This window comes from Anabrus simplex, chromosome X (assembly GCF_040414725.1).
Source record: "Anabrus simplex isolate iqAnaSimp1 chromosome X, ASM4041472v1, whole genome shotgun sequence".
Lineage (NCBI taxonomy): Eukaryota > Metazoa > Arthropoda > Insecta > Orthoptera > Tettigoniidae > Anabrus > Anabrus simplex.
In genome coordinates, this window is record NC_090279.1 from 114,415,847 (window position 1) to 114,439,673 (window position 23,827).

General features: G+C 40.4%; 1 protein-coding gene across 1 annotated transcript in view; it reads left to right on the forward strand.

Annotated features, from left to right (window-relative positions):
* Window positions 1-4,119: 4,119 nt before the first annotated feature.
* The window catches only part of Vps29 (vacuolar protein sorting 29), a 39,273-nt gene continuing 19,565 nt past the window's right edge, over window positions 4,120-23,827 (forward strand). The window contains exons 1-3 of the mRNA XM_067158674.2: window positions 4,120-4,282; window positions 4,362-4,553; window positions 11,335-11,570. Of these exons, the coding sequence (XP_067014775.1) occupies window positions 4,280-4,282; window positions 4,362-4,553; window positions 11,335-11,570 (431 nt within the window). The 5' untranslated portion in view covers window positions 4,120-4,279. The remainder of the gene's footprint in view (window positions 4,283-4,361; window positions 4,554-11,334; window positions 11,571-23,827) is intronic.

The following is a 23,827-nucleotide window of genomic DNA, read 5'->3' on the forward strand; positions in this document are numbered from 1 at the left end:
TTTTAAGTAAGGCTTTTAAGTTGCGTTGAATTTTAGCTAGCGGAAAAACATAGGAAATACTCAGCGATGAGTTTGCATATGAGGGAGACTGGTCACAGATTTGAATCCATAGAGAAAGACTTAGCGATAATTAGAAACATACAAAAAGGAAGAATGCTGAACGAATTAGAAAGTTTATACATCTATTTAGATCAGACGTACAATAAGCAAACGAATCTCAATGAAACCACGGACAATAAAAGTATGCTACATGAATTAATGCCGGAATTATTAAAGTCAGTTAGTTCGAATAAATTTAGGATACCTAATATATTTAATTCTTCAAATCCTAATTCTCCTCCCATACCTACAGATATTAGGCCTACTTCCAGCAATACAGTTGACTCCGCCCCTTTGTCAGCCTCGTCACATTTGACTCCACCCATCCTCTCCTCCCTTCCGCACTCCCCTATTCCTTCCCCTCCGAGTTCACTACCGCCTCTGCAGCACAGTTATAACACCAGACTCAGAGCCAACAGACGGGCAGCAACCAACTCAATAGTAGTTAACAAATAACAACTTCCACTTACATGTAAGTCCTCATCTGTTTCAAAATTATGTAAGACTGAATTCTCTCCTTACGTTCAATTTCTTATTTCTTCTTTTCCTTCTCTTACAGAAAACTTATTTCTGCATCTGTTGACATTTTCTGGCAAGGATTCAGCCATTTTATTACCTACCGGTGCTAACGGCCTCTTACAATTTTTCAATAGACGCTTCTGCCTTACTTGCTACGAATTTCATCAGCGGCCTTGAAAAGATTGTATTCATGACAATCAAGTTTACGCTTGTGTACACGCCCTCATGTCGTTGGCTTTTTATTACTACCACTTTGATTTTCCAATTTTAATTAGAATTTTAATAGAAGTTTTAGTCTCCGACAAGATTATAGTTTAATCATAAGACAGTTTTCCATTAGCATCTTTTTATTTTATCATTTTTCACATTTTTATTGTTCCGAATTTTAATAACAGACTAAACTTTTAACTTCCACTTTTTATTTTAGTTGTATTTTTGATGATTGTATTTAACTTCCACTTTTAATTTAGTTGTATTTTTGATTATTGTATTTAGGCTGAAGATGCCCTTAATTGAGGGCGAAACATGTCCCATGTAACTAAGAATTTAATTATGTAACAACTATAAGTGAAAATATAAGTATTGAATAGGTGGAATAAACTAAAACACCTTTATTATTGTTGGACTGTATTAGTCTTGAATAACCGAGGTTTCATGTTATCTGAATCCAATAAAAGAATGAATTTACTCCACATGACATTTGTGCTGGACAAAGCAGAGGTGTGGACATCTAAAGCAGCACTGGCATGACACAGTAAATGTTGATATGAAGACTCACAACTTAAGATCACACGATGCCCAAGATTGTGCAAAGTGGCAATGCAAGATTAAAACAGTGGACTCTGCACCAGCAACAAAATGCTAGGAAGAACAAGATTATACAATAGAGAATACAAGTGACTGTAAAGATTGAAAATTTGCAACTAATGTTTCAAATCTTGACAATTTTGCTGTTTAAATATCAATTCTGACCCCTTCGAAAGGTCTCTCTCAACCTGAGGTAATTGCACCACAGTCCTTAAGAACAGAATTATATGGGGTCGAAAATGTGAGAATTTCCTTCATTATTCAACTAGCTCACGCAGCACTGAAACATTCCAGAAATAACAGATATAAAAACTTCATAAATAATATGATCCAAAGGACCAAGTGAGTTAGCCATGGCACAAAATCAATGGAACTATATAAGTAATTAAATTTGCAGATGATCAGGCCATTCTAGCAGGCAGTGATATCAAGAGTTTCATCAACAGTGCAGAAATATGGTATGAAAATAAATACCTTCCATTCCTCACTGCATTACTACAATTTTCTGCTACATTCCATATGAATTTAATTACATTTTTTAAATTACTTACACTACAATTTGGATTTTAATTCATAAGGAAAACTACCAGTAATTTTACTAATTAAGAAACCTAAAGTCCACCTCTGTGGTGTAGTGGTTAGTGAGATTAGCTGTCAACCCCGGAGGCCCAGGTTCCATTCGCGTCTCTGCCATGAAATATGAAAAGTAGTATGAGGTCTGACCCACTCAGCATCAGGTCAACTGAGTAGAGGGGGTTCGATTCCCACCTCAACCAGTGGTTTTCTGTTGTCTCCCCACTTCTCCTCCAGGCCAGAATGTTACATAACTTAAACGCTATGGTCGCTTCCTTCCATCTTCCTTGTCTATCCTTTCCAATCTTTCCATCCTCCAACAATGTCCCAGTTTAGCATAGCAGACGAGGCTGCCAGGGCAAGGTACTGGTCATCCTCCTCAGTTGTACCTCCAATCAAATGTCCCATGTTCCAGGACACTGCCTTTGAGGCAGTAGATGTGCGATCCTTCACTGGTCTGAGGGAAAAACCAACCCTGGATGGTAAACTGACTAAGGAAAAAAAAGAAACCTAAAATTAAATTGTTATGCTCACCAAAATTTTTATTCTTGATAATAGGTACTGTAGCAATAATAATAATAATAATAATAATAATAATAATAATAATAATAATAATAATGAGAAAAGTCCAGTAGGATGACCGAGATAGAGTTGGCTTCACACCATATACGAAAATCTAAAAATTGCATGCCTTCATCCTGACATGGCAATCGTATAAAGTGGCGACAGAGAGCCAAAAATGCAGACCCCCCCAATAGTATGTAGGACAAATGCAAAAGAAGAAGGAAAATAAGATCGTTATACCTTACGGAACAGCTTCGCACTAGTTACTGTCAACTATTGGTATATTATCAACACTACAGTATAGTAAACTGGTATTAAAAGGATTGTATTTCAAGGGTCGTCCGCCTCTGTGGTGTAGTGGTTAGCGTGATTAGCTGCCACCCCCGGAGGCCCGGGTTCGATTCCCAGCTCTGCCACGAAATTTGAAAAGTGGTACGAGGGCTGGAACGGGGTCCACTCAGCCTCGGGAGGTCAACTGAGTAGAGGTGGGTTCGATTCCCACCTCAGCCATCCTGGAAGTGGTTTTCCATGGTTTCCTACTTCTCCTCCAGGCGAATGCCGGGATGGTACCTAACTTAAGGCCACGGCCGCTTCCGTCCCTCTTCCTTGCCTATCCCTTCCAATCTTCCCATCCCTCCACAAGGCCCCTGTTCAGCATAGCAGGTGAGGCCGCCTGGGCGAGGTACTGGTCATTCTCCCCAGTTGTATCCCCCGACCAAGAGTCTGAAGCTCCAGGACACTGCCCTTGAGGCGGTAGAGGTGGGATCCCTCGCTGAGTCCGAGGGAAAAACCGAACCTGGAGGGTAAACAGATGATGATGATGATGATGATGATGATGATTTCAAGGGTCAAACGTAGTTCACTACTACTAAAAATGTTTTCACTCTGTACACTCCGGGCCTCCTAGAGGGTTATGCCCTCTCTCAGATCAAGGAGATTTCAAGTGGCGATTTATGGTGTGGAGAAGTCGACTAAGGTGGTGACCGTGGCCTAAAAAAATATATGGCCCTGCATTTGCCTTACTGCAGGAGGATGGCAAACCACGCAAAACTATTCACAGGATGGCCGACGGTGGGGACCTGCCCCTCCGCCTCCCGAATGCAGAGCTGCTAGCGCTGTTGAACCGAAGTCCACTCTGCTCGGTGACGTAGTTCAGACGAAGCGCTTTTGTCATCGTAATGACTGAATTGAAACGTTTGTGTCGCGGTCTTTGAAGCAACACCTGTACAAAACTGCCCGGTTATGGAATGCAAACTTTGAACTTCCCACTGTGCAAAAGTTAGGTTCTAGGAATAGCTACTACCTCGGCCGAGCGCTGACATAGAACTTTTACGGCGTCAAATCAAAGTAATTACTAAGTTCGAAGATGTTCATTTACACTTCTATACAAAATGCGTCTCTTTAAGAATTATAAGAATATTGAAAGTTGAGCTTTGAAACACAAAATAATTTTTATTTCGATGATATGAAACTTCAGAAGTTATCTCAACATCGAGTCAAAGCTAGGACACTCTTTGATAGAAGCAAAATCGTGAAGTGTACCATCTTTGTAATGTACGAGTAACGAGTGGCTCTATCTGTAAACAGAGGCGTTTTCCCATTATAATTCGTTCTGATTTTTGTGATACACACCACACTTGCAATTACATTAGTGTTATGTTCACATTGTCCAAAAGTAGATAATTTGTATAACGTTGACTACAAGTAATATCTGGAAATGGTAAATATTTAAGGGTTGTGTATTGGATGCTTTATAGTCTGAACTTAACCTGTTCTAATCATGTAATTTCTCTTGACAGTTGGTTTTGGTGCTTGGGGACTTGCATATACCTCACAGATGCAGCAGTTTACCAGCAAAATTCAAAAAATTACTAGTACCAGGAAGAATCCAGCACATTCTCTGCACAGGAAATCTATGTACGAAGGAATCATACGACTATCTCAAAACATTAGCAAGCGATGTTCATGTAGTTCGCGGTGACTTCGATGAGGTACGGTACCCTAAATTACTGGTTGATTAACCTTAAAAACATTACATTTGTTTTTCTTCAAGTTACCGGGCACCTACAGAATACCGTTAAATTAGAGACCGTGACCAATTTTCAGACAAAAGAGAATTATTATTCTACTTCACTTACCAAACCAGATATGAATATAAACACACACACACTTGATCACATGAGCATAGTGCCATAAATACCACGACTCGCTGCTTAGCATAGCCTAGTCCTTTCGTGTTAATTTCAATGTTTCATGGTCAGTAAAGCACGTGACCATGTGACCTAAGGGTAGAACTGCACCCCGTCATTAGTAACTGCCATATTCCCAGTAAAGCATGCTACAGTTCGTAAGAAGGCATTAAGAGCATCATAGAGGTTTTAACTAGCATCATTTGCTGTCACAGGCCAGTAATAAGAATTATTATTATTACTAACAGAAGTTCTTGTGAGCCGGAATTTTGTGCAAGCTAAGGAGTAATGAGAGGGAGGGAAGGAACGGAGAGCCTCCATGGCTGTCAGAGAGACCTTTCGAAGGGGTCAGAATTGATATTTAAACAACAAAATCACACCGGCCTCTCACCGCTGGGTTCTGCGCTTCAAATCAAATCCTGCCATGTTCTTGTCAATAGCCAAAAGTATTGTTACTAACCTGGCCTAAGTTCCGAAGCTTGCACCTGTGTGTAGAGGGCCATGACGCTGTGCGAGCCACACCATGTTGCATTCTTAAACTCTCTTTTGCAAACTAGTTTGTTAAGATTTACCACTGGTTTCAGGACACATTAGAGTGCCAGAATGTTGCATTAAAATGAAGTTCCATAACATGCATGGCTTTCATATCACAGCATACTTGAACATTAACCAACTCCGCTGGTTTTTCACCCAACACTTTGAGAGCTTTTCTCTTTTTATTCACACAGATCAATTGACGTATCCAATCGAAGACAACTGTGAAGAGGGGAGCACTTGCACTAATTAAACCAGACAATGAGGCTGACACCATAAAATGAAATAAGACAACATATTATGATGATGTTAATGTAAATTAAGTAGCATAGAACAAATACTGAACGTGTGTACTCTTCAAGATCAACAGCCCACACCAGTGAACATACTAGAATATTCGGCAAACTACAAATTAATTAAATATTTTATTGACACAGATCAAAATGCTGTTAATGTGTACTATAAGAATGCTATAGAACAATTTTAAGCTAGAAGAACATTATACACCATTATTTTGATGGATATGTGGCATTTAGGAATAGATTAAATGGAGTTTCAGAGAATCACATTGCAAGTCATAATGAACATTTTAGACTTAGAGAAAAACACCTAAACAAATTTTAACACTACAGTATTATTATTTGTATTATGTGATAATCATTATTGGATTCAGTGATGCTTTGAATTGTACATTATGTTAATATTAGGTTCTATGATCAGCTGAAGATGACCTGAATAGGGTGCGAAACCAGTCCTGGATACTAATGTGATGTAGATATTTTTAAAAGCTATGTATATATATATAAAATAAGAGTTTTGTCTGTCCATTGCTCAGAATTTGATAAGAATGGTATTTCTGTATCAGTCATGTTCACAGTAACAAGGAAATGCACTTTTTACTTTTCCGTAATTTCTGTCTGTCTGTACACGCATCACTAGAAAATGGCTAAAGAGAATTTAATGAAAATTGGCATGCAAAGTCGGAGAATAGGTCGCTACAATCTAAGCTGTAAATAATTTATTGACGCTGATAAAAATGGTAGTTTAGGGGAAGCCCTAAAATTTAATTTTCAAATATTTGTTATTATTGGTCCTATCTTAATAAAAATTGGTATGTAAAGTCTGAGAATGAGTCGCTACAATCTAGGCTATAAATAATTTTATTCACGCTGACTGAAATGGTAGTTTAGGGGAAGGCCTAAAATTGAATTCTTAAATATTTACGTCATTAGTGGTTCTATCTCATTGAAAGCTGGTATACAAAGTTGAAGAATGAGCCACTACAATCTAGGCTATAAATCATTTTATTCACGCTGAATGAATATTTATATTATTAGTGGTCATATCGATAAATCCTACATAACTGATGTTATATAGAATTAAATTTCCGACCATTTATGTCCTATACGTTTTTACCGTACCGGCTATGATAACACAGATATTCATGAATTTGTATTTTTGTTGCTAAGTCCATATCGACAACGAACCACGAGAAAATGGGTTAACAGAATTTAATGAAAATCGGTATACAGAGTTGGGGAATAAGAAACTGCAGTCTAAGCTATAAACAATTTTATTCACTCTGGATGAAATTGTAGTTTAGGGGAAGGTGCGTAAATTTAATTTTTAAATACCTATGTTTTTGGTCCCATCGAAAAGTACTACATAACAAAAGTTTCAGAGAATACAATTTCCGATCATTTATGTTTTATTCAGTTTTACCGTACCGACTATGATGAGTGGTATTTCAGAGTCGGAAGGAAACTAAATGTCAAGGCCTACAATATCAAAAGCGCATAACATTGATGAACAATAACATTACATTGGCCATTGTTTGTTGTGATGTTCTTCGTGCCTCTCAACTCCGATAGATGGGATTACTGCTGCGTACCGCGTATAATAGCCTGACTGAATATTGGCGGGAAATAGCCGGGGAGGTAGGAAACTTTCTTCTTTAGCATGCCATTCCTCTGGTTCATACATTTTTTGATACAGCTGGTACGTAAGACACTGGTTCTTCATAATATTCCAGTTATTCGAGCCCTACTCTGAAGCACTGTTTTGAATGAGCAGAGGCTGACTTAGTAGTAGTAGTAGTATGGCCTGGTCTAGAATAACAATTTAGGCCTATTCCAAATTATAGTGCCACAGTTCACAAAATAACTCAAATTTCAACCCTGAAAAGAGCAGTTTCTTACGAAATGCTTCTTTCTCTTCACTTTTATTAAATTCCACATTCATTTTATTCCAAATTATCAGTGAAGAGGGGGTTTCTCCTCTGGTTTGGAGGAAAAATTTACCTCCAAGTCAGATAGATTTTTTTCCTCCACCCGTGTAGTGAATTGATATTTTCAGACTCATCGGGTACTCCTAGGAAACAGATTAAAAAAGGGCATCGTTTTTGTCCTGGGAGTCTCCACTATTCGACCCTCTCCCCGCCGAAAAAGGACAAAGTGTTCACGAATCGCGGCTGTCTGCGGCTCTGGAAATTTGGACTGTTAGATCAGCAGTGTAGTCCTGTTCATTAAAAGTGAGAAAATGTGCGGTGTTTCATTTGATTGAGTATTTCACACGAAAGCATTGCTTTTAAACACGCCGTTCCTACTGACGTCATTGTAATGTATGCTCATTTCGGTTGGGAAAATCACTGACAGTCTTTCTGAGGATATAAAAGTCAGGTTGTGAGTGAGTGTCTACCATTATAATGAAAACTACCCAACCTGTTGTTGGTATGCAAGCGGGGTCTACCATTACAGTGAAAATTCCCTAACTCGGTCTTCATATGAGAAAAGATGTTTGGTGACTTCCCCGTCGCGTTTCTAGGGTAACGTTAAGAGATATGCAATTTAATACAATCTTGCCCACAACGTGTACACTACAATTCCATATACAGGGTAGAATTCCGTAGCGAAGCATGGGTACATCAGCTAGTATGTCAATAAAGTATTGATTTGGTGGAGGATTCCCATCTTTTTAATTGTGCATAAGTGACATTATCACAAAAAAAAAAGAAAAAGAAATTCTACAAAGAAAGAAGGGAATGCTAATGAATAGTTTCAAGCATTACTGTGAAACCCCCTCGTCTCAATGCTTGTGAGTTGGCAACAATACTTCTATCGTCACTTCCTTTTGCTACCCGTGAGCATTGCGAAATGCATTAGTGAATGAAGGAGTTCTGCTCCGCTCTTCTCTGCTATAAAATGTAATGTTTTTGTTGTAGTATTGTGTATCTGGCAGTATTTCTCCCACATAAAGAGTTTTCAGGGTTAATAGGAGAAAACTTTCAGGCCTACGTTAAGCGCATCTACATTACAATTGCTAATTGTTCAGAATGTTAAAAGAAGTAAAAAGCAACAGTTCCACCTGATCGATACTGTTTATTTGCTTAAGGCAAATTAAAAACTGTAGAACATGTTTCAGCTACATATGTTTAGAAAATATTCCTGTTATCTTAATGTTAAAACACACATTAATACCTTTTTAAAAATTTACACTTACCATAATTATACTAAAAAGTATGATTGTGTCATGGAAAAAGGCAGGGGCGTGGAATATAGTAGATAAACTAATTCTCATTAAAATATCCTGTTAACAAAAATAGCTTAAAGTCAAAATGTTTGCCTGTTGTTGCTATTCATATGTTATGTAAAAAACTTCTTGTAAAATCTTTGTGGCAAATCTAGCTACAGTTCACTAGGTGTACAGTTGTTTGGTATCCTTCTTTAGAATGCTATTCTTGTTGTTGTGTTTGAAAGGGAACCATTGTCTTGTGACTGTCCTGTATTTAACTGCTGGCAATTTAGATTGTGGTTTGCAACCAGTCCTGCAATCGGGAAGAAAGGAAAGTGTATAAACACTTGTGTACGAAGAAATTATTTGTGTGAATAACTGTTGTAATATATTAATTTAAGTTCACAATGAATATTAAGATGTGGCTTACCTTCTGATCTCCCCGAGTTACTTATCTAATATATTTTCGAGGAGCGGTTTACCTGTCCGTGCCTTAGCTCTCTGCCTAGTGTTGTACTGGTGCATACGCGCAGAGTCTCGTTCGTTACGGTAGCGAGGTGGAGGGGGAGGGCGTGTCTTTAGCTGTCTACTACTTGCGGAGAGGGGACTTCATGTTGTGACCACCACCATTCTGCATTTCATTCCCATATCTCTCAAATGAAGTAAAAGATGGTCATACAAGGGATTTTTGTCCCAAAACATCATTTAAATTATTGTCTTTATTAAAAAGTTAATCTAAATATACTGTATGTATAGAAACTCTTGTGATTATTCATTAGGCTGCCCTTATTCAGTCTTTTTATAATTTCAAGATCTTGCTCAGTGCAAACGAATTTGTGACTTGTTGCGGTTTTAAGAGCTCCCATTGCTGAAAACCTGTTACGCCTTATTGCATTGATATGCTCTTGGTATCTAATCATAAAACTGCATCCAGATTGCCCAATGTATGATTTTTTGCACTGAGAGCACGTTAATCTGTAGATTCCTGAGTTGAGAAATTTTTGGAATTATTATTAGAATTATTAATTTGTGATTGAAAAAACCTATGATTTGTAGTTTTATTGGTTGAAAGTGCAACTTTGTAATTATGCATATTAAACTGGTTTGTTATCGGTGTATACTGGGATTTAATTTGTGATTGAAAAAACCTATGATTTGTAGTTTTATTGGTCGAAAGTGCAACTTTGTAATTATGCATATTAAACAGGTTTGTTATCGTGTGTATACTGGGATTTTTATAAGTGAATGTCACATAATTCTCGATTGGTTTTGATTCCACAATAACCAGGCGAGTTGGCCGTGCGGTTAGGGGCGCGCTGCTTTGAGTTTGCATCCGGGAGATAGTGGGTTTAAATCTCACTGTCGACAGCCTTGATGATAGTTTTCCGTGGTTTCCCATTTTCACACCAGGCAAATGCTGGGGCTGTACCTTAATTAAGGCCACGGCCGCTTCTTTCAAACTCCTACGCCTTTCCTATCCCACCGTCGCCATAAGACCTATCTGTGTCTGTGCAACATAGAGCCACTAGCAAAAAAAAAAAAAAAAAAAAAAATCCACAATAAGATTTGTTTTCTGTTTAGTAGTAAATTTATTGATTATTTTATCAGCATCCTTAAGACTGAATCCATTCAAAAAGGCCTGTTGGTGGATAAAATTGAGTTATTTTCCTGTTCATGTTTTGAGAGAGAAATCATGAATGACCTGTTAATAAAACTGAAATAGGTCAATTTTTTTTTTTAGCTTTAGGGTACAGGGACATTTTCTTAATGGTATTTAAATCAACATGGGTTTTCTGTAAATTGGATGATTGCTTGCGACACATTGTTCAGGCGAAAACGTCATCACAGGGGAAAAGATGCTTCAAGAAAACCCACACAGAAAAACAGGAGCTACAAGGAATATTTTATGACAGATCTAACTGGTAATGTCCAAATTTTATTTCGTAATACGATATATTTTAAAATAGATTGCTGTCGTGAAGAGCAAAGGGGGTGTTATTATTGAGAAGGGAAAAGGATCTTTGTATTTAACTCGAAATTTTTCTGAGGGAAGGATTACTGAAAAGCCACTTCAAAGGTTGGTACATCTTGTCAACCACAAGTGAGATGGATAGTCATTAAGGATCTAGAGAGATCACAGTTTGTGAAAAATTGTAAAATGGTCTAATATCTTGTGTATTCCAGAATTTGTTCTCAGCGATGCAATTTGTAACATTGAAACACCTTTCATTATTTTATTGCAGACTGTTAAATCCAGCAATCCAGAGTTATAAATTTTTAAACATGAATGTACATTACAAATTCTGTATAGCTTGAGAAAAGTTACACTTAGAGAAGTCTGCTTGCACCTTGATTGTTCCTGTTAGTATACTACCATCCTGAGGGAGTACACAACCACCTGGCCCAGTATCGTATTTCCTACCTGACATTCAGTCCTCTTAGGTTTCTTCCCTACTGACACTGATTTTCATATGCTACTAGCTGCACCCCTTTTCCAAGCGATATGTCTTGAATATGAACCATAATGTTGTTCTTTCAGAACTTGAACTATCCAGAACAGAAAGTGGTTACCGTGGGGCAGTTTCGGATCGGCTTGTGTCACGGACATCAGGTGGTACCGTGGGGGGACCCAGAATCTCTTGCCCTGATCCAGCGACAACTTGACGTGGACATTCTCATCTCCGGACACACCCACAAGTTTGAAGCCTATGAGCATGAGAACAAGTTCTACATCAACCCTGGCTCAGCTACTGGAGCATACAACCCTCTTGACACGTAAGATGAGTTTTCATCGTAAATGTTTTGTAATCTGGCATTGGAGCTCTTTGTTCTCTAGTGGTACCTGTAAAATGTTAACAGATCAGGAATGTGGGGAAAATGTGCACCAAGAACTCCAAAATATGTTTAACAATTTTGTATTGAAATACAGGTGGGATAAAAGGATCATCTCATTGGCCTTAGTAGCCTTGTATAGCACCACAATTCCAAGGCTTCAGTCCCGCGGTGCTCTGCCGTTTTCACAGTCCCAGTTTCTGGCACATCTGTTGTGATGGGGAAGACGAGGGTTCACACCAATCTGAGTTTCTTCTTCTTGGTGATGGAGGTGTTCTTCCAGATGCAAATGAGCTTGACTGTTGAATTTCTTACCTCCACAATACGGCTGCTGATTTCATCCATATTTCCGCCTGCATTACCAAACTTTCACCGCATACATGTATGTATGGAATGACTGTTCTTTGTTTACATCTCGCGGCCTTCTCACAACAGATGTGGTCGAGCGGTGCACAAGGCTGCCAACCTCTCTGCTTAGAAACTAGGGCCATAGGATGGAGCTGGGAAGCCAGTCATATGAGGACGAGCAAAGGGGGTCTGTTAGGCCTCTACCTTCCTGTGCATACTCGATTGGTCTGTACTGGTTAGGATAGGGGCTGGACAAGACCACTGGTCTGTACTGGTTAGGGTAGGGAATGCCCAAGACCAGTGGTCTGTACTCATTAGGGTAGGGCCTGAAAAAGACCACTGGTCTGTACTGGTTAGGGTAGGGGCTGGACAAGACCAGTGGTTTGTACTGGTTAGGGTAGGGCCTGGACAAGACCACTGGTCTGTACTCATTAGGGTAGGGCCTGGACAAGACCAGTGATCTATACTGGTTAGGGTAGGGGCTGGACAAGACCAGTGGTCTGTACTGGTTAGGGTAGGGGCTGGACAAGACCATGGGTCTGTACTGGTTAGGATATGGTCTGGATGAGACCAGTGGTCTGTATTGGTTAGGGTAGGGGCTGGACAAGACCAGTGGTTTGTACTGGTTAGGGTAGGGCCTGGACCAGACCACTGGTCTGTACTGGTTAGTGAAGGGCCTGGACAAGTCCAGTGGTCTGTACTGGTTAGGATAGGGCCTGGACAAGACCAGTGGTCTGTACTGCTTAGTGTAGGGCCTGGACAAGACCAGTGGTCTGTACTGCTTAGTGTAGGGCCTGGACAAGACCAGTGGTCTGTACTGCTTAGTGTAGGGCCTGGACAAGACCAGTGGTCTGTACTGCTTAGTGTAGGGCCTGGACAAGACCACTGGTCTGTATTGGTTAGTGTAGGGCCTGGACAAGACCAGTGGTCTGTACTGGTTAGTGTAGGGCCTGGACAAGACCAGTGGTCTGTACTGGTTAGGATAGGGCCTGGACAAGACCTAGGATAGGGGCTGGACAAGACCAGTGGTCTGTACTGGTTAGGATAGGGCCTGGACAAGACCAGTGGTCTGTACTTGTTAGGATAGGGGCTGGACAAGACCAGTGGTCTGTACTTGTTAGGATAGGGGCTGGACAAGACCAGTGGTCTGTACTGGTTAGGATAGGGGCTGGACAAGACCAGTGGTCTGTACTGGTTAGGATAGGGGCTGGACAAGACCAGTGGTCTGTACTGGTTAGGATAGGGGCTGGACAAGACCAGTGGTCTGTACTTGTTAGGATAGGGGCTGGACAAGACCAGTGGTCTGTACTTGTTAGGATAGGGGCTGGACAAGACCTAGGATAGGGCCTGGACAAGACCAGTAGTCTGTACTTGTTAGGATAGGGGCTGGACAAGACCAGTGGTCTGTACTTGTTAGGATAGGGCCTGGACAAGACCAGTGGTCTGTACTTGTTAGGATAGGGCCTGGACAAGACCAGTGGTCTGTACTTGTTAGGATAGGGGCTGGACAAGACCAGTGGTCTGTACTTGTTAGGATAGGGGCTGGACAAGACCAATGGTCTGTACTGGTTAGGATAGGGGCTGGATAAGACCAGTGGTCTGTACTGGTTAGGATAGGGGCTGGACAAGACCAGTGGTCTGTACTTGTTAGGATAGGGGCTGGGCAAGACGATTTTGCTATTTTTGTGCCCTGGTTGGTAGTTATTATGATTGACGATATTGGTGCCACATGCGACTTAACGTTGGTCAATAGGAATGAAAGTTGTTACGTCAGGAAAGGAGAATGGTGTGCATTTTCCTTCTTTATGTTATAAAAAGAAATGTGTTTGTGGGGGTGGGATGATGGGTTCCTGGACATCTCAAAGGACACCTCTCTCCTCTGACACTCTTTCCAAGTAAGATTTATTAATTTCTACTTCTTTAGAATGTTACAAACATAGGGTAGTACGGAATAAATTTATACCCAAATTTCATATTCGCAGTCCCCAATAATAGTGACGATGGATCCCAGGAACAATACAGTTTACTCACAGACAGTACATAGCGGTCATCCTCAGCTATTAGGAGTACGAAATAGTGACGTCATAAACGAATTGGGGTGGGGTTGTAAACCTCTTAGTTGAGGCTACAAACACGTAACTACACTAGTGTTCACATTAATATTCTGAAAGATGTCTGAGCCAGGTGCTTTGCCATGATGAAATTTATTTTTCCAGAGTTGGGGGCTCGTTTAACTCTGGTTAAATAGTAAGGCTAAAGTGCATCATTACAAGGAAGATCGGTGCTTTGCCTACATGTATTCAAAACCTCGATGGAATATTCAGCCCAGCATCCAAGAACATCATGAGGCTCACTGAGTGGAGATACAACTTAATTGACCTTCGGAAAAATGTCTGCTCTGCCTCAGAGAACACAACGTACCATTTTTGCAATTGGAGGGAATCACCACACTTGACAACAATTTTTCTGTGCATTTTACCAAGCGTCTCCCACTTCTTTGTTCCTCCTGATGGTGCAAACTCAGTTCAGAGTGATGTGAAGAGAACCCATGTATGTGAGAACAGCTGTGTGGAGTTTATCCTTGTTGTTCTTTTTTGTTATTTCCTGTACCCACACTAGCTCCTTTCTAGCTTCCTGCCTTTAATGTACACTAGCAGGAAAAAAGTTTAAACCCACCCGAAAATTCTCTGTATTTTCTTGAAACTGATTACAGTGGAACCTCAATTCTCCGCTTTTGAAAGGACCACCGTAAAAAAAACGTACAACACGGGAAAACGGAAAATCCGGTAATGAATGAACCATGAACAATTTGGCTAAACGTCACAAAAAAGAAATATGTATACTTAAAATCTTACAAACAGCCCTAAACCAAACCAAACTACAGCCACAATGGGCCTTCCGCCTACCAAGCGACCGCTGCTCGGTCCGAACGCCTGCAGATTACGAGGTGACGCATGGTCAGTGTGACGAATCCTCTCGGCCGTTATTCCTGGCTGTCTAGACCGGGGTCGCAATCTCACCATTAAATAGCGCCTCAATTAAAGGTAATCGTAGAATGAGTGAACCTGGAACCAGCCCTCATATCCAGGTAAAAATGCCTGACCTGGCCGGGAATCGAACCTGGTCCTTCGGGTGAGAGGCAGGCAAGTTCGACCGCGGGGCTGGCTTCAAACATTAGTTACTGGTAAGCGGCTTAAAAGTCTCGCAACTTTACATTCAGTTTTACCGGGGAAACTTTGTCGGTTTCCTCTGAAAACTACTTTCAGATCAGCAACTTTGATCGGTCAAACTGTTCGAAAAACACATCAAGCCAAACAATCGACCACAAGTATTTTTTAATTCTCGAATCTCATAAAATAAAGCACATTGGATACAAAAGCGCCCAACATGATGGCGAAATCCCTTTTTCTTTAAATCTTCCATTGTAATTTGGTCACCGGTACCTAGGTACTGTTCGTAGTCAGTTTGTGGAAATCTTGTACCGCGCAAATTAGGCCTACAGCCTATATCGACTTTTAAAGGTTATGTTGAACTTGAGAATATTGTTTCGAATGTAAGTATCGATTCTCAAGCTTTCGAATGCATTATATTCAATTATGTTCGTCACTAATGACGATTACATTGGAAAGAGAAAAAATATCATCAAAACTTCCGAATTTACGGTTATTCGCGACCTTGAGCTCAGCTGGAAAACGCGCTCGCTGTCCAAGTCGGCACAAGTGCGAAATGATGCAAAGGTTTTTACATGTAACGTGAGCAAATAAAACAAGTGCGGTTTTAACATTTTAACACAATAACGTGAAATTCCTAGTCTTACATTAGGACCAAAACAGTAAAAGATAATCCCAAAACCTCCCATGGCTTTATGTATGTAAGGTGCAACATCTGTTCAGGTCTCGATGACATATTATTATAGGCTACGATAATATTAAGATACCGGTACTCAATTTGTGCTACTGTACTTAAGGAGCAGTTTAGATTCCCGCCTGAAAGCTCAGTGACTATACAGTGCCCTGAGGGAAGTGCCGAAAACCTGTTCGGCGATACACTCGGGGGAAACATCTAACCCTGGACATAATGTACACGCTTTGCAAGTACGAACATTTGACGAAACTCGTTCCATCTTCAAGCAGAGCTGTCGAAATGCATTCTGTCTCCTTCCAATTGTTGTGGACACTCTCTGCTTTATTATTTCGATTCTCTAAACAATACCACCCGAATGCGATGCTAAAATGGTCCCTTATGCAAGTTCACCGCCGATCACTTTTCCTCTTCCTCAAATTACCGCAGTGACTGGACGTTAACACCAAGATCCGCAAGTATGCCGTAGCCGTCCTTTCGCAAGATACAGTTTCTTGAAAAACAAGTGATCGAGGATTTAGCGTTGATGGGACTGAAATTTCTGAACGGTTGATGCGGGAAATCGTTTCTTCGAGGAACGGATGATGCGGGATTTTTACAACGTGATTTAATTAGGATGCTCGCGGGACCACGTAATTTGAACGGATAATACGGGAAAACGTAGTTTCGGGGAACGTATAATCGAGGTTCTACTGTATTGTATTTCTGTTTCATTTTCTACTGCAGATATTTGTCCACTCTGATCTTGGCTGTAATGCAAGCTACTTACCTTCATTTTTTATTATTACAGAATGGCGTAAGCCTACGTTAAGTAAGAAATCAAAAAATAAGATACTCTGTCAATAATATTACACTACTGTTGCAGTTTAGTGGGAAATGTGGGCTTCTTTACTTTTACCCAACTGTTTGATGCAGGAAAGATTCGCAGACCAACACACCCGTAATTCTTGGTCTATAGAAAGCAGTCATTCGTGTTTCTTATTTTGATTGCAGGTCCGTGCTGAAAATTCCTGTTCGTACAGATATCTTGTTGAAAACTGTGTTAATATAGATATGGCGTGCTCCGATAACACGGAGAACTTTGTTTTCACTGAAATCCAGAACTGAAGTAGTGTTTCTTCCCTAAATTTCAGCTTCAAAGTTTGATCAGCTTTGCCAATTCTTCTGCCTCTTCTAATGAAATGGCATATGGCTTTTAGTGCCGGGAGTGTCCGAATACATGTTCGGGTCACCAGGTGCAGGTCTTTTGAATTGACGTCCTTAGGCGACCTGCATGTCATAATGAGGATGAAATGATGATGAAGATAACACAAACACCCAGCCCCCTTGCCAGCAAAATTAATCAATAGTGGTTAAAATCCCCGACCCTGCCGGGAATCGAACCCGGGACCCCTGTGACTAAAGGCCAACATGCTAACCATTTAGCCATGGAGCTGGAGGCCTCTTCTAACTGTACATGTTTTGTGACCTCAGCAGTAACAGCAAAGGGATTGCGAACCTAGTCGCATTCGTTCACACAAGGGAAGGAAAATTTTTTGCAGTTGATTCTCCAAAACAGAAAGCTTTTAAAGTTAAAAATTTAATTGTTTTTCTTTTGAATGACTTGTATTTTACTTCTTCTAAGTTTTACAGTGTCTAACCCCGTTCATTTCCTTTTCATATTGCCTCTTCTACTGGTCATATGCATTGTTTTCCATTTCTTAATCGGCTGATGATGACCTGGACTAGGGTCGAAACAGGTACCATTTCTAATTATTATTAAATGAGAATGTAATTCACTACTTTTCTTATTCTTTAGTATTGAATAGGTGGAATCTCCTTATCAATTATTTCAAAACAGAAAGCTGTTTGAAAATCAGACTGGAACATATGTCTATCAGCTGTGAGAGGAAACATTTCCAGATCTCTTTTTTCAAATTTTTACTTCCACAGTTGAACTTTTCATAAGAACCCATTGAGCTTGTCAGTTCATGTAAGAATATTCTCTTTCCTTCCCTGCATACTGGTATTGAGGTTATTCAAATGTCTAAAATTATCAGCTAGGTATGCAACTCTGGAACACCAAGTTTTATCGGTAATGAGGTCAGCAAACTCAAGTTTTTCTGTGGCAGATATTTCTAAGTTCTTAAAATCTGGAAAGTACACTTCCTTTGGACAACCAGCGAATTTCGGTGTTAAGGATCAGAGTTTCACGAACAGCTCCTGCTTTCTGACACATGACTTTAAGTCCAGTTTTTAGAGCTCTACTTTTAATGTAATTAACCATTTCAACAACCAAGCTCATTACGTTCCTTAGACCTGAAGCTTCCCGATGTAGAAAAAAAAAACAATGTGTGCAAAATTTTGCTTCAGCCTTGAAGTAGAAGTCCATTAGAATGAGAATTTACAACGGCGAAAAATCTACTCACTTTATACCCGATTTTCCGCAAATTTCAGAAAAGATACTCAAAAAGACAAATACTTCACCATGCATATATCATGGAAACATATTGTACATCCCAGCAAAATAATAATAAATTTACGAGGGAACAGCCTTTTTGAAATTTAATCCAACGTGGTATTACACAAACTAATCTTTGAAATCAGTGATGCATACTCTCGTATCTTGACATGTGTCACATTTTTATTTACTTACTGTACCTTGTACTAAAATAACTGCTGGACTGAGTGGCTCGGACGGTTGAGGCACTGGCCTTCTGACCCCAGCTTGATAGGTTCCATCCTGGCTCAGTCTGGTGGTCCCAGCTTGATAGGTTCCATCCTGGCTCAGTCTGGTGGTATTTGAAGGTTCTGAAATATACCTGTGTCAGTGCGACGTAAAGCAACTAGCCTCGTGTGTGTAAATTTACTGGTATGTAAAAGAATTCCTGCGGGACTTAATTTTGACACCTTGGCGTCTCCGAAGCCCACAAAAGTAGTTTGTGGGACGTAAAGGGAATATTATTAATATTATTATTATTATTATTATTACTAAAATCAGTTTATTTCAGATTTTATTTTTACTGAGCTAACGAAAGCTATCTGTCACATTATTTACACACTTGTGATGATGAAGAATAATTTTGAAGGCATGTTTTCTTTCGTTTCGAACTCAGATGTTTCTTTTCACCAGTGAATGGGGGTTAAACATCGGCAGCGCGAGATAGCTCACTAGTGTGGGTAGTGGATGTATTGAGAAATCGATATGGATGATTGATTGTGTTCAGTTTAAATTTAGCCTTCAGAAACACGACTAAAAATGCCTGTTATATACCATCACATTTTTCTTTCAGATCAATACTTCAGTAGAAAAATTGTTCAACATTGCTGAAGGTTTGACAAGATTTGAAATGATTTGGCAAGGTTTGATAGGATTTTGTTTTAATGTGGAGGAAAGTCAACCTTTAGATAACCATCAAATTGACAGGTGACTTCCAGCTGAGAAGAGACCCGATTCCAGCTATCTGGCACTTCAAGATGAGGATATTCCTCCTCTAACTTTGCTTTCTGTTTCACTTCGTCAGAAGCCAGCACGTCTGAAACATGCAGAAATTGCAGTGGGATATGGTTTCCCACCACACTGCAATACCTCAGATAGCTTCCAGTACATTCCATTTCAGTGCTCATTTTACCTCAAGCCTACGCATCAATGAGTTGACCAGTATGCTATAAAAGCGGTGTTTAAGAAGTTTAAATATGCCCTGATGAAGTGGTTGTAGCACAATGCTACAATTGGGTAGTAGGAGTACCAGTTCAATATTCCGTAGCTCAACATTTTAATAAAAACGATTTTTCTGTTCTTCTATTCCATTCTCGAATCAAACGCTTGAAGCCACTGCTTAAAAAGCGCTGATGTCATCCATGCTTTCGTGTTCGCTTCAAACATGCCCAGAATATTTCGCGTGCCTTTAAATGCTCACGGGTTGGATGGCGTGCTGATAAATGGTTTTGGTTTATCACTACCGTCTATGTTGTAGCACAAAAGAACGGTTAGTTGGTTCTTTGCTGCGTTTTCCACCTTTGCAGCGGTCGTCCTTCACCGCAAGAGTCCGTTGGGGTAATAAATTATAGAAAAGTACAGATTTATCAGCATTGTAGACATCTTTGGACTCGTATCTTTTAAGAATTTCACAGATAATTGGAAGTCGGTCATTGGTGGCTTTTTTGTCTACGCTCATGGTGTGGGTTAGTGGGTTACTGCAGTCACGTCCTAGTTCGTGAACCATGGGCAACGGCTGAGTGGCCCAGTAAGTGGTCCTGAGAGTTGGGATACCTGTTGCTATGGATTGGGAGTGGGCATCTGAGACATATTCTGAGTCCTGGCCCTCCTTGTGCTCAGGCGACTAGGACTATACAATTCACCGGTGGTCCATAACCCGTTAAAGGAGAGATCCTCACTTGGACTATGTGCAAGTAGGGCAGCATCCTGCTTCATGAATTTACCCAGCTCAGAACACTTTAAGCAAGCCTCGGACCTATGGGAGTGATGGAGTCCCACTCCCATTTGACAGGCGAGGGACTCCTTGGAAACAACTTGGCGAACGAAATGGAATTCGATGCGGAGCTATCAATATTAATGGGGCTTATGGAAGAAAGAAGGTAGAACTGGCTGAGTCAGCAAAGAGGATGCATCTGGATGTGCTAGGAGTAAGTGATATTCGGATAAGGGGAGATAATGAGGAAGAGATAGGAGATTATAAAGTGTACTTGACGGGTGTTAGAAAGGGAAGGGCAGAGTCTGGGGTAGGGCTCTTTATCAGGAATACCATTGCACGCAACATAGTTTCTGTTAGGCATGTAAATGAGCGAATGATGTGGGTAGATTTGTCAGTGGGAGGAATTAGGACAAGAATTGTGTCCGTGTATTCACCATGTGAGGGTGCAGATGAGGATGAAGTTGACAAGTTTTATGAAGCATTGAGTGACATCGTGGTCAGGGTCAACAGCAAGGATAGAATAGTGCTAATGGGCAATTTCAATGCGAGAGTTGGGAATAGAACTGAAGGATACGAAAGGGTGATTGGTAAATGTGGGGAAGATATGGAAGCTAATGGGAATGGGAAGCGAATACTGGACTTCTGTGCTAGTATGCGTTTAGCTGTTACGAATACATTCTTCAAGCATAAGGCTATTCACCGCTACACATGGGAGGCTAGGGGTACCAGATCCATAATAGACTATATCTTAACAGACTTCGAATTCAGGAAATCTGTTAGGAATGTAAGAGTTTTTCGGGGATTTTTCGATGATACAGACCACTATCTGATCTGTAGTGAACTAAGTATCTCTAGGCCTAGGGTAGAGAAAGTGAAATCTGTCTGCAAACGAATAAGGGTAGAAAATCTCCAGGATGAGGAAATTAGACAGAAGTACACGGATATGATTAGTGAGAAGTTTCGAACAGTAGACAGTAAGCAGGTTCAGGATATAGAAAGTGAATGGGTGGCATACAGGGATGCTGTAGTAGAAACAGCAAGGAAATGCCTAGGAACAACTGTGTGTAAAGATTGGAAAAGGCGAACATCTTGGTGGAATGATGAAGTGAGAGCAGCCTGTAAACGTAAAAAGAAGGCTTATCAGAAATGGCTCCAAACAAGGGCCGAGGCTGACAGGGATTGCTACGTAGATGAAAGAAACAGAGCAAAACAAATAGTTGTTGAATCCAAAAAGAAGTCATGGGAAGATTTTGGTAATAACCTGGAAATGCTAGGTCAAGCAGCTGGGAAACCTTTCTGGACAGTAATAAAGAATCTTAGGAAGGGAGGGAAAAAGGAAATGAACAGTGTTTTGAGTAATTCAGGTGAACTCATAATAGATCCCAGGGAATCACTGGAGAGGTGGAGGGAATATTTTGAACATCTTCTCAATGTAAAAGGAAATCATCATGGTGGTGTTGCAAACAGCCAAGCTCATGGGGAGGAGGAAAATGATGTTGGTGAAATTACGCTTGAGGAAGTGGAAAGGATGGTAAATAGACTCCATTGTCATAAGGCAGCAGGAATAGATGAAATTAGACCTGAAATGGTGAAGTATAGTGGGAAGGCAGGGATGAAATGGCTTCATAGAGTAGTAAAATTAGCGTGGGGTGTTGGTAAGGTACCTTCAGATTGGACAAAAGCAGTAATTGCACCTATCTATAAGCAAGGGAACAGGAAGGATTGCAACAACTATCGAGGTATCTCATTGAATAGTATACCAGGCAAAGTATTCACTGGCATCTTGGAAGGGAGGGTACGATCAGTCGTTGAGAGGAAGTTGGATGAAAACCAGTGTGGTTTCAGACCACAGAGAGGCTGTCAGGATCATATTTTCAGTATGCACCAGGTGATTGAAAAATGCTACGAGAGGAATAGGCAGTTGTGTTTATGTTTCGTAGATCTAGAGAAAGCATATGACAGGGTACCGAGGGAAAAGATGTTTGCCATACTGGGGGACTATGGAATTAAAGGTAGATTATTAAAATCAATCAAAGGCATTTATGTTGACAATTGGGCTTCAGTGAGAATTGATGGTAGAATGAGTTCTTGGTTCAGGGTACTTACAGGAGTTAGACAAGGCTGTAATCTTTCACCTTTGCTGTTCGTAGTTTACATGGATCATCTGCTGAAAGGTATAAAATGGCAGGGAGGGATTCAGTTAGGTGGAAATATAGTAAGCAGTTTGGCCTATGGTGACGACTTGGTCTTAATGGCAGACTGTGCCGAAAGCCTGCAGTCTAATATCTTGGAACTTGAAAATAGGTGCAATGAGTATGGTATGAATATTAGCCTCTCGAAGACTAAATTGATGTCAGTAGGTAAGAAATTCAACAGAATTGAATGTCAGATTGGTGATACAAAGCTAGAACAGGTCGATAATTTCAAGTATTTAGGTTGTGTGTTCTCCCAGGATGGTAATATAATAAGTGAGATTGAATCAAGGTGTAGTAAAGCTAATGCAGTGAGCTCGCAGTTGCGATCAGCAGTATTCTGTAAGAAGGAAATCAGCTCCCAGACGAAACTATCTTTACATCGGTCTGTTTTCAGACCAACTTTGCTTTACGGGAGCGAAAGCTGGGTGGACTCAGGATATCTTATTCATAAGTTAGAAGTAACAGACATGAAAGTAGCAAGAATCATTGCTGGTACAAGCAGGTGGGAACAATGGCAGGAGGGTACTCGAAATGAGGAGATAAAGGCTAATTTAGGAATGAACTCGATGGATGAAGCTGTACGCATAAACTGGCTTCGGTGGTGGGGTCATGTGAGGCGAATGGAGGAGAATAGGTTACCTAGAAGAATAATGGACTCTGTTATGGAGGGTAAGAGAAGTAGAGGGAGACCAAGACGACGATGGTTAGACTCGGTTTCTAACGATTTAAAGATAAGAGGTATAGAACTAAACGAGGCCACAACACTAGTTGCAAATCGAGGATTGTGGCGACGTTTAGTAAATTCTCAGAGGCTTGCAGACTGAACTCTGAAAGGCATAACAGTCTATAATGGTAATGTATGTATGCATTTATGTCATATATTGTTATTGTACCGGCTTTGATAACACAGATATTCATGAATATGAATTTTTGTTGCATAGTCCATATCAACGCCGAGCCACGAGAAAATGGGTTAACAGAATTTAATGAAAGTCGGTATATAGAGTCAGGAAATAAGAAACTACACCCTAAGTTATAAACAATTTTATTCGCCCTGTATGAAATTGTAGCTGAGGGGAGGGCGCCTAAAATTTAATTTACCGGGCGAGTTGGCCATGCGTGTAGAGGCGCGCGGCTGTGAGCTTGCATCTGGGAGATAGTAGGTTCGAATCCCACTATCGGCAGCCCTGAAAATGGTTTTCCATGGTTTCCCATTTTCACACCAGGCAAATGCTGGGGCTGTACCTTAATTAAGGCCACGGCCGCTTCCTTCCAACTCCTAGGCCTTTCCTATCCCATCGTCGCCATAAGACCTATCTGTGTCGGTGCGGCGTAAAGCCCCTAGGAAAAAAAAATTTAATTTTTAAATACCGGTACCTAT